Source organism: Amphiura filiformis, chromosome 3, assembly GCF_039555335.1.
Source record: "Amphiura filiformis chromosome 3, Afil_fr2py, whole genome shotgun sequence".
Lineage (NCBI taxonomy): Eukaryota > Metazoa > Echinodermata > Ophiuroidea > Amphilepidida > Amphiuridae > Amphiura > Amphiura filiformis.
The window spans coordinates 86,318,795-86,336,372 of record NC_092630.1 but is presented as its reverse complement, the minus strand read 5'-3'; the positions used below and the strand labels follow the sequence as shown (position 1 = coordinate 86,336,372).

At 33.9% G+C, this 17,578-nt stretch overlaps 1 protein-coding gene across 1 annotated transcript in view; it reads right to left on the bottom strand.

The window, feature by feature from the left end:
• Positions 1 to 272: 272 nt before the first annotated feature.
• LOC140149310 (oxysterol-binding protein-related protein 1-like) overlaps positions 273 to 17,578 on the bottom strand; it is a 46,626-nt gene continuing 29,320 nt past the window's right edge. Inside the window, exons 13-19 of the mRNA XM_072171576.1 lie at positions 15,822 to 16,234; positions 11,903 to 12,113; positions 11,299 to 11,396; positions 5,815 to 5,991; positions 3,597 to 3,794; positions 2,558 to 2,702; positions 273 to 1,104 (exon numbers count right to left, since the gene is read on the bottom strand). Of these exons, the coding sequence (XP_072027677.1) occupies positions 1,012 to 1,104; positions 2,558 to 2,702; positions 3,597 to 3,794; positions 5,815 to 5,991; positions 11,299 to 11,396; positions 11,903 to 12,113; positions 15,822 to 16,234 (1,335 nt within the window). The 3' untranslated portion in view covers positions 273 to 1,011. The remainder of the gene's footprint in view (positions 1,105 to 2,557; positions 2,703 to 3,596; positions 3,795 to 5,814; positions 5,992 to 11,298; positions 11,397 to 11,902; positions 12,114 to 15,821; positions 16,235 to 17,578) is intronic.

Below are 17,578 nucleotides of genomic sequence, written 5' to 3'. Positions count from 1 at the left end.
GAGATTAAGGTCATGTCTCCCACAGGAGGTGTATGGATTTCAACTGGAATAGCCCATTTAAACAAGAAGGTATTTATTCTTTGCTGTCCTTTGTAATACACTGGGGGATAAAATGGCTGTTTTATTTAAAAAGAAATTAAAAATATATACTAATGAGACTACAGCGTCACACCTTGACCACACTTTCTTTCTATTATCAACCACTCACAGTACAGTTTCAGTACACAGGTAAAATAAAAGATATTTTCTGTGCAAAATTTTCATGCCCCAAATATCTACATTGTTGTGAGAAATATTGACATTGAATAACATATAAACCGCATTTATTCTTCTTTGTTTTCATCGTTGGGGAAATGCAAGAGTATGCTTGTTAATGTTGTACTGGGTTAAGTTGGTACTACTTCACAGTTCCCTTGGTTCAACTTGACAAATTGCATGTAACATTTGTACCAAGTAACTGGTCATAATTCAGTAAGCCTTTATGATCTGCCACATAATCATTCTATGTGAATCAACACAAGCAAATCAGGCTGATGTTAGCAAATACCAATTTGATTTATAGCAACTATTTTTTTACTGTGTAGTCCTACAGTGGGGGAGTGTTTTTTTTACCGAGTCGTACAGGAGGAACTTAATCCTCCATTTGCCACAACTCACAAAGACTTCCTGTAAACTTACCAAACATCAAACCAAAACTCTATGCATTTACAAACCATAAAAGGTGATCTACTATATAGCAACTTGAATTTTTGCTGAGTTTCATGAATTGTCATTTATGAAGTCGAAATATGATTCTGGAAATGGTGGTAATATCATTTACTGACTGGAAACTTTAATCGGATGGACACATACATCATATGCAACTGATGCATCTCAAACAAAGGCTCTAATTGCCTGGCACCTGTAGACACTTCTTGAATATCCTTTGCAGAGTGTATGCCTGTATCTGACTTGGTCATCAAAAATCAATATTTCTCACAGCAAATTAAACAAAAAGAGCAAAGGAAAATTTCACAGATTGAGGAGGAGGAGACAAACCCATGGATAACTCTTACTGACCTTAGCCCAATTGTATATTGGTTGGTAACCCCTGGGTAAACTACCCTGCATGATTCATGGAAAAATAAGCAAAAAACTTGAGGATTGGATCGATGTCCTGACTTATCCATTAACTAAAACTATTGTGTTCTTCTACAATAACTAAGCCTATGTTATACAACAGTATCCCAGTCTACACCTAATTATATACACCCCATGTTTTTTTGATACACAATATACCTACCTACTAAATGGGGTTAAAATTACTCTTAAATTTGCTTATCCAAACTTAACCAGGACACATAACAATCTCAGTAATATTTCTATTGCTATATATAAAAATTTCAGTATTTGCTTCATGTGTCTTTTGATTCAAATTTAATATGCATACTACTATTAGCATTATATCTTGCTTTGGTGAAAAAAATGGAAAGTAATAGTATACAGGGTATCCCCCCCCCCCCAAAAAAAACCCTCATTGCACCCTATTTTTCTTCTATTTCTGAAAAGTTGATGAAATATATTTTGGCATGTAAAGAAACCTTTAACTGTTAGCTTTAATAAACCAAAACAATTATTTCAATCGGCTCACAACTTTTGAAGATATGTTATTTTAAAGAAATATACCTGTGCGCAATGAGGGTTCTCTTTTTTCGGGACACCCTGTACATTACTATTGTCAGGGTGTGGTATATAGAAAAGTATTCTTTGAAAAAAGGAAGTATGCATATAACTACTTGGTATGAGATACTGTCAGTTATACACACCTTTTTGGGCTATTTTATAAACTATGAAAATTAGTCCTTGCAGGTAAATGGATAAATATTGTTCGGGGGGTTATTTTGTGAATTTCCCCAAGCCTCTGTGTATTTGAAGCCCTGATAGAATGGAAATCCAAATGTTTTAATGTGATAGAGAGCAACTCCTGTGGATTAATTTACTTGAGGTATTTCCTTTTCATCTTTCACCTGTTGTTAGATTTTCTGGTTAATGCACCCCACTAAGTGTCAAGTTGCTCAATAATTAAAGTATATAATTTAATATTATACATACTAGTTTACATAGCCAGTCATGCAATCACACATCAAAAAGATATAAATCATGCCAGCTAAGAAGACATCTTGTGGCTTGCTTTCCTTTACCCTCAGCAACATTTTGAATCACTTAGATATTGACAACTATAATTGATGCAACTTATCATCATTAATGTTGGTATTCAACCATCATTATGCGGTTAATAAGCCATAAATCTTACATACAGAAAACCAAACCACACATCTAACATGGATGGAATGTAAAACATGCAAATCCTAAATGCTGGATCACAATATTTCTTTTTTTGTTTCAAATAATGTTATTCACTCCTTCACACATTTATGCATGGTGTATGTTGTGCAAACACATTTTATGTAATAGTATTTAACTTTTTTTTTGATATCATTGATATTATCAATTGAAATCAATCTGTGAACAAATCTAATATATACAGATGAACATAACTAGGGGAAGGCAGACATACCTTTTCTGGTTTCGGACTGGATGTAACAGACCTACTGTTTCTCCTTTCCTGTTTCTCACTGGACTGTGCTTGATCAAACTGGTCTGGATCCATAGCATAGAGATATTCAACCCACTTGCCAAATAGCTTGCACTTCTTGTTACCCCTACAGAAGTGAACACAAAACATAATGCCCATTATAGCTGTATTTAAAATATTAAAATACATACTTAAGGGATCTAAAATGGCGTTTATTATGCGTTTCGACAGTATTTTTGTGGGACATGAGAGCACCTCAGACCTATCAATTGCATTCTGAATACGAAGCATGTCTTTCCGATATCAAATAATTTTCATTTTTTGAAAATCACAATATAATAAAATTTTATGACAAATTATAAAAATTTGATATTTTTCAAATTTTGATATATAACAGTCCTCAAGTAAATTATATAAATCTAATGATATATTCTTAAAGTGTATGTAGCAGGGAGGAAAAGCCGGCGGTCAATTGAAAATTTTGACCTTTCATATTGAAGATATGGATTTTTTTTCCCAAAAGCGACCTAATTTTTTTGGTGTTTTGGGAAAAAAATCCATATCTTCAATAATGAAAAGGTCAAAATTTTCAATTGATCGTCGCTTTTCATCCCACCTACATACACTTTAAGTATAAATCATCAGATTTCTAAAGTTTACTTCAAGTACTGTTAAATATCAAAAATATCAATTTTAATGATTTGCCATAAAATGTGTATTAAATTGCAATTTCAAAAATCAAAATTATTTGATATCAGAATGACATTCTTCAGTATTCAGAATGCAATCGATATGCCTGATGTGCTCTGATGTCCCAAAATAAATACTGTCCAAACGTTCATACCCCAGCCCTTAAACAAAACTAAATATTAAAAGACAAACCATTACGTATGTCGCCATATACGTCTTTGAGTAGCAAAAGTATTAACTTCTGATGAAGGTCTCATTCATTTTCCTATGACTGGAATTTTACAATTTCCAGGTTTAAACCTGAATGAGGAATTACCACATGTATACCTACCTTCTATCTGATATATAGCCCTCCACTTTATGTATATCCTTGCCAAACCAACCAGCTTGTTTCATATCTAGTGAGCATTTATGACCAGTCTTGTAATTGATAATGTTTACTATGCCATACATCTCAATCCATAGTCTACCCACAATCAGATTGTGTACGCAGCTAGATGGATTGTTCCATGTGTAGGTTTCATCATGTCTACAACAAATAGGACCAAGAGGTGGTTACATAATATAATTACAAAGCTATTTGTGACCTGCTACTTTAGGCTAAGTAAAAAATAAAACATGTTTCACGTCCGGGTTTTCGAAAAAAAGGAGGAAGAGGGGGCTTTTTATTTTTTATTTTTTATTGCAAAATTGGTGTAAATACCCATACTTAGAGCTGTTTTAGCGTACAATCCGTACATACAATAATGCCTGGAAAAAGGAGGAGGCCCTTTTTTTATTTGTTGTCTGAGAGTTACAACCCCTCTAATGATCACAAAACCTTCCTAAAATGTTTCTTGTATCTTAACAAGGCTATAGAAAGCATCCCAACTTCCTAGACATATTTTTTGAAAAGTTATAACTGAATTTCAAAAATAAAAATTTATTGAGAAAACCTCAAAAAAGGAAGCGGGAGGGGACGTGAAACATGTTTATTTTTTTATTTGGCCTTATTGAAGCTACAATGGAAGTGAAATATTTACGACAATTGAACATTATTTGACAGAAAAAAATGACATTTATTAGTTAGTTTAAATATCAAAATTTAGATCACTTCCTCACAGTTATGTAATTAAGGTGGTTATGGAGGCATTATAAAAGTGCTGTAAACATGTTTTAAACAGATTAATTGAGTAGAGCAAAGTACACTGATCAATATGCCTTTTGTTTGAGTCAATCGGACATACGGTTATCAAAATATATCAATTTATATTTTCTTTGTATCTTATTGTTTTTATCAATAATCAATCAAGTTAATGAGCTAAAATGACTGGAGAAGCTCATTTACATATAATTTTTAATATTTTGCTAAAATCCATGCATAAATGTTCAGGGTACTTTTATTTTGCATAATTTTGCCCTGAAACTTGGTCAAAGTGTTTCTAATATGTTCTAATGTATTATATAGTGAAGCCGCCCCCTAATTTGCATATTTGCATAATTAATTAGCATTTATGCAAATTAGCTAATTAATTATGCAAATATGCAAATTAGAGGCGGCTTCACTATATAATACATTAGAACATATTAGAAACACTTTGACCAAGTTTCAGGGCAAAAGTATGCAAAAATAAAAGTACCCTGAACATTTATGCATTGGTTTTTAGCAAAATATTGGCAAAAATTACATATTAATGAGCCTTTCCAGTCCTTTTAGCTCATTAACTATATTGATTATTGATAAAAACAATAGGATACAAAGAAAATATAAATTGATGTATCTTGGAAACGTGTGTCCGATTTGCTCAAACAAAAGGCATATTAATCAGTGTACTTTACCCTACTCAATTAATCTGTTTAAAACATTCTCAAAGGATTTTCTAATTTCTAGAAAATGCATCCAATACCACCTTAAGTAACATGTTATAGGCAACAGCGTAGCACACATTTGCACACAACATAGTGTGACATACAAGACATTGTGTATCAGGACAAAACACTTTCCATTTGAATATTATTCCCATTTTATGCTACTATTAAATTTTTGCAATAATTCATGCCGAAAAAAAAAAAAAGGTTTAAAATGGTCACTTTGTGATCCACAATCTCACCCCAACTTACTCCCAAAAAGTTGAGATTGTTATACCATTACTTGAACTACATAATGTTTGTGTGCATATAATCTTTTCTGCAGATTTGGTCGTTTGATAAAGATTTCGTCCAGTTTGTATTTTCAGGCTGTGGACAGTCTTAAATTACAACACTACAGCCAATGGGGCACAGTAATACATGCAATTAACTCGACAATTCAATGTCCGCATCAACTGAAATTCTGGTAATAAGTTTTATTTTGTGGATATCTATTGAACCATACCTTACAAAGTTGATACTAAAATCACAAAAATATCCCTTACTGTGACAGGTTTGAATGACTATTTTCTTAGCACTTGACCAGCGGAAATCAGGATGGCTGAAGATGTGCAATATAAACTGCCAGGCACTTAACCTACAGTACCTTGGATACACTAGTTGGAGACTATTAGAAACTACAATTCATTTTGATGACTTACTTATTGAGTTTAATAGTGAGAAGTCCTTTAGGTGCAATTTCTAAACTCTTGCCCCAGAATTTCAGCTTTGGATAGATAGAGCCATGGAATTCAAAAGACGGACAGTGGCAATGGAAGGCGCTCACAGGAGGATGGTGGGAAACCTGTTCCAATACCATCTTTAGATCTAGATCCTCTCTGTAACAATAATGACAAAATTGATAGCATCACATTAGGTATCAATTCCTCACAACAAATTTCAAGAATCATATATTGTTATACATTTGGTATAACAATGAAAACAAGTTTAAATAGATTTTGACCATGCAATGATGGCCAGCACAAATGCAAGTTTTTAAGCTTACTTACATGGAAATTTTAACATTTCAGTCACTTTTTTATTGAAAAATATATGGGAGCGTTTATTTGAGGGATAATTACCTGTTCAGAAAATACAGTATTTATCCCATACAGAGACTTTAACATAATGACCCTCATTGGCAGTCTGCCTTTTAAAATAAAGAAAGAAATCAACTTTATGAATATGAATGCAATCTTGCATTGTATATATGCAATTTATTTGCTAACCTCTAATCACCTGCATACATGTGCAAAGTGTACTGTATACACTCTTATTTTTGCAGGGGTTTTATTTTTGTAAATTTTGTGTATGGGACACAGTAATGCAAAGATAAAACACACAAAATTATATTTAATTAATATTTTTTTAAACTTCATATTTATAGATTCACGAACTAAACAACTTGCAAAATTGTTCAAAAACATAAAAATCATGAAAATTCTGTATGCGAAAACAATAGCACATATAGAACATAATAGTTTAAACACCTGTGTGCCTCAAGGTCATTGTGTACATGTGCCAATGCTGGAAGAGTTGGTGTGTAGGTGTAAATAAACTGCCACCAGAATCAATCAATCATCAGACTATAAAATGTACAACATCTTAAAATATTATGCTGTTTTCATTTTTTGTTCCCTCCTTAATTTTGGGTACAAATACTGTAATTACATTGCATTATGCACCACTATTTAAGGCCCAGAGTGCTTATAAAATATTATTATAAAAGTGTCCAGTAACAAAATAAAACTTTAAATAACGTAATTGTAAAACAACTGAAAATACCAACAACAAATGTAGGCACAGATATAGGCAAAATTGGTTATGGTCAAAAATTACCAAACAAATCAGTAATAAAAGTTCAGCTTATAAATCTCACGCATGATTGCTTTATTAAAATATTAAGATTTCTACAGCTGACCACATGCTGCTGCTGCCGCCTACACAAATTTCCAGTGTCAATTCTATAGGTAACTATTATTATTATAACACTATTATTATTATTATAACTATTGCATGGTGACCTCCATATCTGTTATTTATTATCTTATTAGTATATTACAATCACATCAAATTATTTTGTTAACAACAAAATTTGTGTTTTAAAGGATTGGTATTAATTTTGTTTTTACTTTGCATACGGCTCTGGTTTTTTTAACATGTATCAAAAGGCTAAATGACACTTTGGGAGACCCCAGCAGAAACACATGACCTATTTCCGGATACCTTTTTATATTTTTATGTAGTGTATACCTAGGCTAATCTCCCATAGCTTAACAAAATTTGTCCCAGTTTTCTTTCTTTACTTGTGACAAGACCGAATGTCCAATTGTTAACGGAAATTTGTCAACCTAACAAAAGTGAATAATTTGTTTTGTTTACAAAATAAAACCAGATCAGCTCTGAGTATTCTGTTCAATATTTTATGAACACTTGTTAGTACAAGATCCAAGAAATCCAAGATTTACCTAAATAATTTATAACATGAAAAAATTTTGAGCACTTGAAAATTATGTTTCGGATGTTACATTTTCCGTTAACAATCTTGCTCTATTTTTAACATGGTCTAAGTGGTTGTTTTATCATGTAAAACATACACAAATACTTTAAATGTTTGCCACAGGGCAATATAAATAATTGCAAGTGCAAATTTTGTATCGGTTGAATGTTTTCAAATTATGGCGAAGCATTACTTAAATGGGTCTCATTTTCCGTTAACAGTTTTGTAACATCCGAAAGAATACACATTGTCTTATAATTATGTGAAGAACAATACTAGCTTTGAATTTTCATTATTAAGTTGAAGTAGACATGACAACAAGTATCTAAATGAAAAATGATTTCACTTCCTCTTGACTTTATGTAAAATGTTGGCCACACAACATTTCTGTTAACAATGGTAACATCCGAATCAAATGTAACATCCGAGACAGAAAGAGTGACATTTTGTTGAAGAAATTTAATTAGAGGGGAAATAAAAAGGTCAAATGGATTGGAAATCATGGGAAGGCCATAGTAGAAATATTTTTTACCATACCCAGGTTTGTTCTTTGAGTGTGCAAACCGTTAACATGTCAAGTTTGTTTCGGATGTTACAAGGCAAAATGTTAACGGAAAGTGAGGCCAATAACAGGGCATTGTAAGAAGATTTTAGAATATACACTTAAATGAATGTGAATTTCTAGTAAATATGGTGTAAATCCTCATTTTCCTAATATTGCTGACTCCATTTCACCTTTGTAAACCTTGCTAGTGGAAAAAAATTACAAGTTGTTAGCTCTATAATATCTATTGTCTCTATGCACAACACATAAGATAAAAAGCAACATAATTAATTTGGTTCACTCCTTTCAAATTAATTTCATTACTGACATATACACATGTCCTAAGAAATTTATTTTAAATTTGAAAAGCAACTTACACTGAATATTTCTCCATTACACTAGCAAAATACTTTGATTTAAAATGTGTTTCGGATGTTACCCATTTTTGTTAACAAGTCCAAAATGAAGTTGTAATTTCAATAAACTTTATAATATTTTAGCATTAGATGATATGTAAAACTTATTGAAAATAAGTAAGTAGCAATTTTGTCATAATCATTTATTTCAAAATTGAAAAAAGCTGCATTTTCATAAAAAAGCGATCATTTTAACATAAAATATATAAGTATGTACATGTGTTAGGCCTATATTGGAATCACTATGCACATATACCAGAAACGAAGCAGGAGAAATACTTACTATGCTTCATACAGCTTCATTATGTCCAATAAAACAATAAATTATCAATGGAAACAAATTAACCACTAAGAAAAATACTCTTACAACAGAACAAGTTTCATGGGAATTATTTGTTAACACAGACTTATGAGCTGTTTTAATACGATCAGTTTTTGCATATTTTATATGTGTGCAAATGATAAATGATTGTGCCTTGCATTAAAAAATTTCTGAGTGTCCATCATGGCAACATACCTGTTGTATATGCAATGATCTCATGTTTGTTAATTCAACTTCCAACCATCAAACTTTGTAAAAATGTTAACATTATGTAACATCCGAATCACTGCCTTTAATTATACACATGTTTGTACATATTTTGAATCATTTGAATAATTTCAACAGGTTTTCGGATTCAAAGTGATTGATATTTATGCTAAAATAATGAAATGTCACAAATGTTTCCCTCGATAAGTTCAATTAGATTGCAATTGCATGTTAACGTAATGTAACATCCGAAATACTCTTAAGTTGGGAAGACGTAATTTAAAGCCTGATTATGATTGTAAGAAAGGTGTAGCCCTTTGTATTATCAACTTAATGCTTCAGGGAGCTAATTAATTTGGTTTATTATGATGTCCAGTGCACATTTACAATAAGGATGTGGGTAACAATGTATGAATAAATGCTACATCAGTACATGTATATACATCTAAATTAAAAAATTTCTTCAGTAAGATGAAAATATCATTTAATGATGATTAGATTTTCAAGTGATAGGTTTAATCATCTGACAGTGATTATCATTTACATTTTTGAACTAATAATGTGCTTAGAAATAGGGTGAGATACCTGCAAATAATGCATGTTAACAAAATAATGTAACATCCGAAACCCACAAGTATCTAGAGTTACATTTTTACTATAAAGGCATTATCAAACTTATTTTGATATGTCAGTACTTGGTTATCATTACTTGTTCACATATGGATTAGCAATATATGTGGATGAAATTAATTACATTTAGAGCATATTTTTGACCACCAAAGCTGCTATTTTGCCCATTTTTCAGTTTCATATGCCTGAAAAGTTACCTAAAAGTGATCGCAGAATGGCCATATTTGGTCAATAGTAACTTGGACTCATTATTTTCCTATGACAACTAATTTGGTAACTAATGGGCATTACAGTAAGCAATATCTAGCTTTGGCAACAAGCTGCTTTTTTATGAAAAAATCTCATTTGGCCAAAGGGTCTACAAAGTTTACAGACCAAATGAACAGAATTAAGCTCCAAGTTTTGTATTTTCATAAAATTCAAGTCATCTGCTTTGAGAAATGACATTTTAAGTGTCTTCTGTCAATTTCATTTTTACCCTCTCAGTTCACACTTTTGATACATGTTAAAAAAACCAGAGCCATACATTATTATGTAATATTTCATTTATTCATTTAATAGTGTCATATTGAGTATCTTTGATTTGAAGAGCCCCGAGTGATTTTGGCAATTTTGGGATATTTCCGTTGAAAACAACACACCCTCGGGGAGGCACAGCCTTCATCTTCCACACATAATAAGAGTGACAATGGAATTACCTGAATGGGTGATTCCATTTGTAATCTACACCCCCAATGTGGGGATGTAAGGGTTTCAAATAGAATAGCCCAGTGGACATAATTCTTGTCAAGTACACAGCATGAATATGAATGATATTAACATCTGGCAGTATCAATGACCAATAGGGTATGTAATGGGATACCTACAATAATGACACACTAAATGTGATACATGTCTAGCACAAAGTATGTAATAATTGTGCACCCCTTTTCTACCCATGGTTTAGCCATGCTGTGAAATCACATTGACAAACTTGTCAAGTGCAACTTTTGATTTGACGATAACTTTCTGGCCCTAAATCGTGATTTACTAAATTTTCAGGTGTCAAATTAAAGAAGACACCCCAATGTCCCCCTCCCATAGCTGATAGCGCTATTGTATGTGGTGATATGGGGAGTCCAAGTTCTCTGGTTTAATCGGTGATTCCACATCAGTGTTCTATTTGGATGGAAGTATCATGATAAAGGTTCTACTATTTTTCTATTGCTTTTGCACTAAAAAAATGTATTACTACATACAAAGCTATGGACTGTTTCACAAAAAGCATAATTTACTAGAAAAATGTATTGCTACGTATACAAAGCTATGGACTCTTTCACAAAAAGCATAATTATTAAATTGACCAATTAAACTTCACATGTATCCTCAGTAACAGGCAGGTCTGCCAAGATTAATATTATACTTCCTACTCCAAGCAACATGGAGTAGTGATTAGATTTTACCTACATCTTTGACATCACATTATTTTCACTTAAGTAACTGAAGAGTGTGACATTTTGAGAGTAAATATGGCGAATTCTGTCTTACCTTATAAGTTCAAATGTTTCTCCCAGAAGAGGATTAAATGGTTTACTAAGTCTGTCTAAATTAGATGCACCAGCGGATAACACAAATGCGGCTACATACTGTAAGAATTCAAAACAAGAACATACATAATTTAAGTGATTTGAGTAATTTCATTGAGAATGAGAAAGAATTGCCATATTTATTGACAATTTGGCAGTTCAAATATTCTTGCTTTTCCATATTATTATTAGCAGTACAGATCATTTTTAACCAATTTAATAAATTGAGAATCAGTGACCTTGACCTAATTGATGGTTTACAACCTTCTTCTCAGTAGAATTAATATAAAATAAAATAAATTAACCTGATTTAAAACCATAAGCATATTAAGTTTCTGTCTTGTTTCTTTTTCATTAAAATGCAGGTCAAGTGCTTTTCAGACTTTTCTACCGATTATTGAAGGAAATATTCAAGGGTGGAGGAAAACAGAATGAGAGAAAAGTAAAAACAACGGGAGAAGGCAAGAGAGACAAAAACTCCACAGAGGATATATTATAAACAGAGTTTTGTAATTTCAAAATCCTTTAGCGCTAATTTTTTTCATATTTTCAGAATTCTTACTTACTTTCATTCTATCTACAGGGTCTTCAGTGCTGTCAGCTTTAATTAATAATTGTGCATGTTCTACATATTCACTCATTCTTTGTAGGAAGCTCATTGGTTCATTGAAGACTACTGGCATGGTGATTTTGGAGAGTTCCTTTCCTATACACTGCTTTAACACAGTCCACAAACTAAATTGATCTCTCCTAAGCATTGCACCAGGTAATTTATTCCTGTAAGGTAGGAAAAAATATCACATATATCTATTAATATTTTAAATAATATCAATATTAGCTAGAGGTACAATTCTGAGTACTTACAAATGTAGTAACTTCAAATTACCCTTCAGTGAACTGACTTTTTATACTTTGTTCAGCTCATAATTAGTGAGACATATCATTATGGACTGCTATACATCTTGAGAGCTAAACACCTGTTTCTTATGTTTTTCTTTACGGCGTCACTCATCCTCATTTAAATAACATGATGTCCACCTGTAGGCCTACAAGACACAAGTAGCATGATAATACAATAAAACAGGCGCAGTAACAAAACCCATAACTGAATAATATTGGCCTATTACACATCGTAAAAAGTAGAACTAAAACCCTAGTAACCCATATACATTGTGTAGTCAAACCATCACCCAGCTCTAAATTAAACTGTATTACAATACATGTAGACCCAATCTCAATCAGTTCCCTATGACACAGTGAAAAGGGGACATACAAAGTAACAGGTAACTCCTGCTGAAATACTTTTCTTGAAATTTAGTTTCTCACCTGTAACTAATGCCATTGTACAGTGCTTACTTCATACACCTACTAACACACCCCAACACACATGCACAAAGAGTGAGTGTCACATGTCTGTGTCATAACAACTGGATAAATTCTACTTTTCTCAGAATAGTTTGGTTGCTATTGAATTGTAAAATATATTTCAATGTAATTATAAAAGTTTCTGTCTCTGTGTACCCAATGTGATGTCACACTAAGTAATTCACTAGTTGCAATGAGCGAAACATTCTTTTACGACTTTTTCGAGTTTACTTCCATCCTGATTGCCAATATATTGATCACAAGTCTCTAGCATGCCCTTGCATCAAATTGCCACCAGTTGACTTAATTTTCTAGTGATGACCCCTAGCTTAAAGCCTCCATTCCTCCGCGTACGGAAAACCGGAAAAAATCACGGAAATTGGAATTTGAGCACGGAAAATCGAAAATGAAAAATTCTGAAAAAGTAAGCTTAAAATTGACAGAAAAGTAAGAATTTTCTTGAAAAATATTTAAAACTATCCAAAAATTTGTCAAACATGAAATAGCTGAACTAAAAATACAATTTCCAAGCATAACAACTCACTTTAAATCACCCAATACAACCCCTTGTCTCAGTACATGTGCGCTGTTGATCACATGGTTGGAAAATAACTGGGCCAGGTGCACATTGGACATGTGCTGTACTGTTTTACTGTGCGAGCGTACCGTGCTTTACGTATGACCTCCTCGTGGCGCATATAATTAGCAGTGAACTGGCTGAAACTGGATCACGGAGTGTGCGCTTTCAGTAGTGATTGACTGAATGCATGCCATGTGCGATTTGTTTGTGTAACGTTCTTAGTCAATTCGCTGATTGGTAGGAAGTTTTTATCAGGAATTTTTAAATTTATTCTGTATGAAAATGGCGGCTAGTGGTCGGGGTCAGGGGTAGCACTAGGTTTTAAATCCAGGGGTTCTCAGAACCCCTGAACCCCCTGAAAGTGTTAAAAATATGCGCTCAAATCCTAAAATGAGGGGTTCTCTAGTCAAGTATTGAATGCCCGTTTCAATATATCAGTATCAGATTTTGTGATTTTGGTTATGTAAATAGTTTATGGCCTGGCAAAAGCGTGATCTCCCTTTCACGCCGCGATTCTCGCTATTAAGGCAATGTCATGTAAGGGACCGATCGTTATTTACGGGGGGTAATGGGCGCTTTGGAAAAAATATCGACAAAAAATTTCGCGTTCCCCCCTCCTGGTTCAACGAAAAATTTTGTGTTCCCCCCTCAGGCTCAAGACCCAAAAAAAATTCGGATTCCCCCCTCAAAACGCCCATTACCCCCCTGTCGTAAATAACGATCACTCCCTAACCAACTATCTGGCTTTTAAAGAAAGTTCCCACGCAGTGTACTTGCTATAAAAGTGTTGCTTTATGCCATAAAAGTTAGCCGAATTCCATAAAATGCAGTTCAACTTTGGCAAAGTGCAGAATTCAACAGCATTGCAAGTCAAAAAAAAAAAAAAAAAAAGCCATGATTTACTCAATAAAAATGACATTTCATTGCTAATGAGTTCAAGTTTAGGCCAAATATCATGATATTTATTGAATTACTGGAGTATTTTGACTATAAAACATAATTCAAGGGCAAATTTTTGTCACCTTTTCCTTCTACGGCCTCAGATTTCACCGCTGGCATATCTCTACACACCACCCTTGAAGCATTCCTTACCGATCCCTAGAATTAGAAATTACCAACTCACGACGTGTCGTCATTCAGTACTGCAATAAAACTCATCAGTGATTCTATACAATATCACAATCTGTGTTAAATTACGCTGGAGGTGTGTATTTTATTTTTATTTTTAAATTATGTTACAATGCTACGGCGACTTCACTTCAACATTTATGTTATTGCATTTTATGTTACATAATTTCTGGACAGGTCGTAAATATTGGAGATCGAAGCTTTCATTTTTCTTTCACATGTTTTCATTTTTCTGCGCGCATGAAAACCCCGAACTGGTATGCAAAAATGAATAGATGCGCTCAAACTTAAAAAAATGCGCGTGGCGCGCAAGAACGCAACTTAGCGCGACCCCTGGTCGGGGTAGTGCTAAACTTGGAGGTACTAGAAAGTACAAGCACATGCTTGATGATCGACGAGAGAGCCTCACAGAAAAACATACCAAGGAATTACTTATGTTATGCGATGTTGAAGGTCGGCTTCAGTAAGGTAGGACAAATAACTAACAAGTTCATGTTGTCATTTTGCTTTGTAAGGTGTTTTTATAGGGATTTATGAGTAAAATGGAAAATCACGGAAAATGGCAAAATGGAATTTTGATTTTGTAAAACGGAGAAATGGAGGCTTTACCCTAGCTACTACTGAGATGATGGTAGTGGCAGTGTTGTACCAATTTTCCTGTTCCTTGCTGGGACAGCTGGTCTGATTATAATTACACCTTAAAGAAATAGGAATGCATCATTCACCAGTCCATCAACCGAGTGAACAAGGAATAGTGATACATTCTGAAAGCTCTTAGGTGAGAAAATTATGCTGCGAGACAGTGTCATCGCCCCGATATCTTCATGGCAGAAATCGCCATGGTAGGTTGAATCCACAGTCACGCATGGCCATTTTATTCCGACCTGTTTAATAGTTTTGAGACGCATAATGGGCGAGGGACATCCGACTAAGGCTATTGACAATAGCCTGGTCACTGACCTCTGTAGATGTTAGTGAGCATGGTATACGCCATGAGGTCATCTGCTTTTAGACTGCCTCCACGTGTGGCCTACGCTGCGCTATAGTTCGGCGCATATATACAATCAGAATTTTTGTCAGTTTTTGAGCTCAATACGCGCGGTTCTTTCTCAATACGCAAGCTAACGACTATCATATCCTTTCAACACATATATTCAAGTGCAAGCATCAAAATATGGCTTCTTTAGAATAAAAAAATTAAAGGAGATATTCATCATTTTCTACCCCGGTATCCAAAGATTTATCGTCTGAATATCAAATCGTGCATAGCACATTCACGATGTATCGATCCCGGTATTAATTTTAGTGTCTCTGCTGTACAATGTAATTATTAACCAGGCGATGTCGGTGTGCGAGGAACTATTTAAAATTCTTCATCAGGAATGCCTCTATTCATTATATTCTGTACTCACCTATGGCAGCCAGGAATAATGAAGTCAGCTGATTTGCTCCTTGTGATTGGCTGCTTTCCATTGGACTCCTCCTCCTGATCTGTCGTTCCATGCTTGTCACTGCCTACATGGTTAACTGGCTGCACTGGCGGTTCCTTCTCAGACACATGCATATCTGCAAACCCATCCGTCACTTGTGTATCCATGGTGCTATGGAAGCTCTCGTTGGAACTGATACTTAAACAATCATCACTGATGTCTTCATTTGTAGCGCGGTAATCCCCTTCCTCGGAATTGACATCAAAGTAAACGGGACTTGATGTCAGACTTCGGGAGACCCGTTCTAGTCGGTGATGCTCACGTGCTAAGGACTGCAACGCATCCTCCAACACCCGTGTCTTCTCCACGGCTTGTTCTAATTGAAGTTTTCGTAACTACAAGAAAGAAACAGATCATAAAAAATTGTTAGTTAGTTTGATTGGTGATAATGCTACACTACAAGATTCCTTTTGGGGTCACCTGCACAGGTACACCTTCGGTACAATGGCAACGGTGTACCTGTGCAGGCGTCGACAATAGCAATCTTTTAGTGTAGTTCTGCAGTCTTTATACATACCGTAAAAACTTGATAGTTAGCACATGTGCTTACTATCGAGCACTTTTAAAACATGCACACAAGAGCCCCATCCACAAAAGTGTAAAGAGATTTGAGCAAATCATCGATACAAATAAAGCGACTATAGTACAATTTCATGTTTTTAAAAGCGCTCAATATATATAGTAAGCACATATGCTAACTATCGAGTTAAATGGTATTTGTTTTACAGAAAATACAGTTGTTTGAAATGAAGCATAATGTAATCTTTGATATAAATAACAAATAGATTTAAGACATCTGGACCTACATTGTATTGCCCTGTCATAAATTTGCCTGTTTACTTTTAATGCACAAGGCTGTAAAGTGCTTTATATATCGCATTTGCAGTATAACAATAATAACAAAGGTTGCTGTTCCAATGGTTACCAATAGTAAGTTTATTGATGGCAGGCATGGAACAATGAGCAAATCAGGAAGCTAATATTCTCCTAGGAAATTGTTAGGAAAAACATTGAGAAATACATGAAAAACTGAGGAAATTATGCCCGCTTGTAGGAAATGTGACTTATCTTACATTGTACTACTGCGAAATAAATCAATGATTTCCTCAAGCCATAGATCATCCTTTTATTGTTCTAATACTCTTGGTATACAGTCTGGCATGAAATGGGGGTATTCCTACAGTGATGAAATTATCAGTTACGATGCCCTTTGCTCTGTAGAACTTTGAGCCCTTATTGTTCAAGCTTTGAATCAAGTTTGGTATACCCAGGCTGCACATGTTAATCTTCTACATGTACTGACCAATGAACTGATAATCACTGAGTAAGCTGCAACTTTATTATTTATTTAATACCAAGGAGGACAAACCCAATACTATGTGGCATGATTTAAAAGGCCACACATTGTTATCACAAATTTATTGATCAATTGATTATTTGACCTTCATCAATCCAGCCTATAAAATGTAGATTGTATTCACAATGTCAAAGTGTTAAAATGGATATCCCACTGACAGTGTTATATAGTAAGAATTTCATTGAATGAACACAGCTGTTAATTTATACGAATAGTGCGATGAATGTCTGCATACACTAAGTGATGAAGGTCCGCATGTGCATATTAAAATAAATTTGAATCCAAATCACTCATGACTGGTTAGTATTTTCATCATTATGCC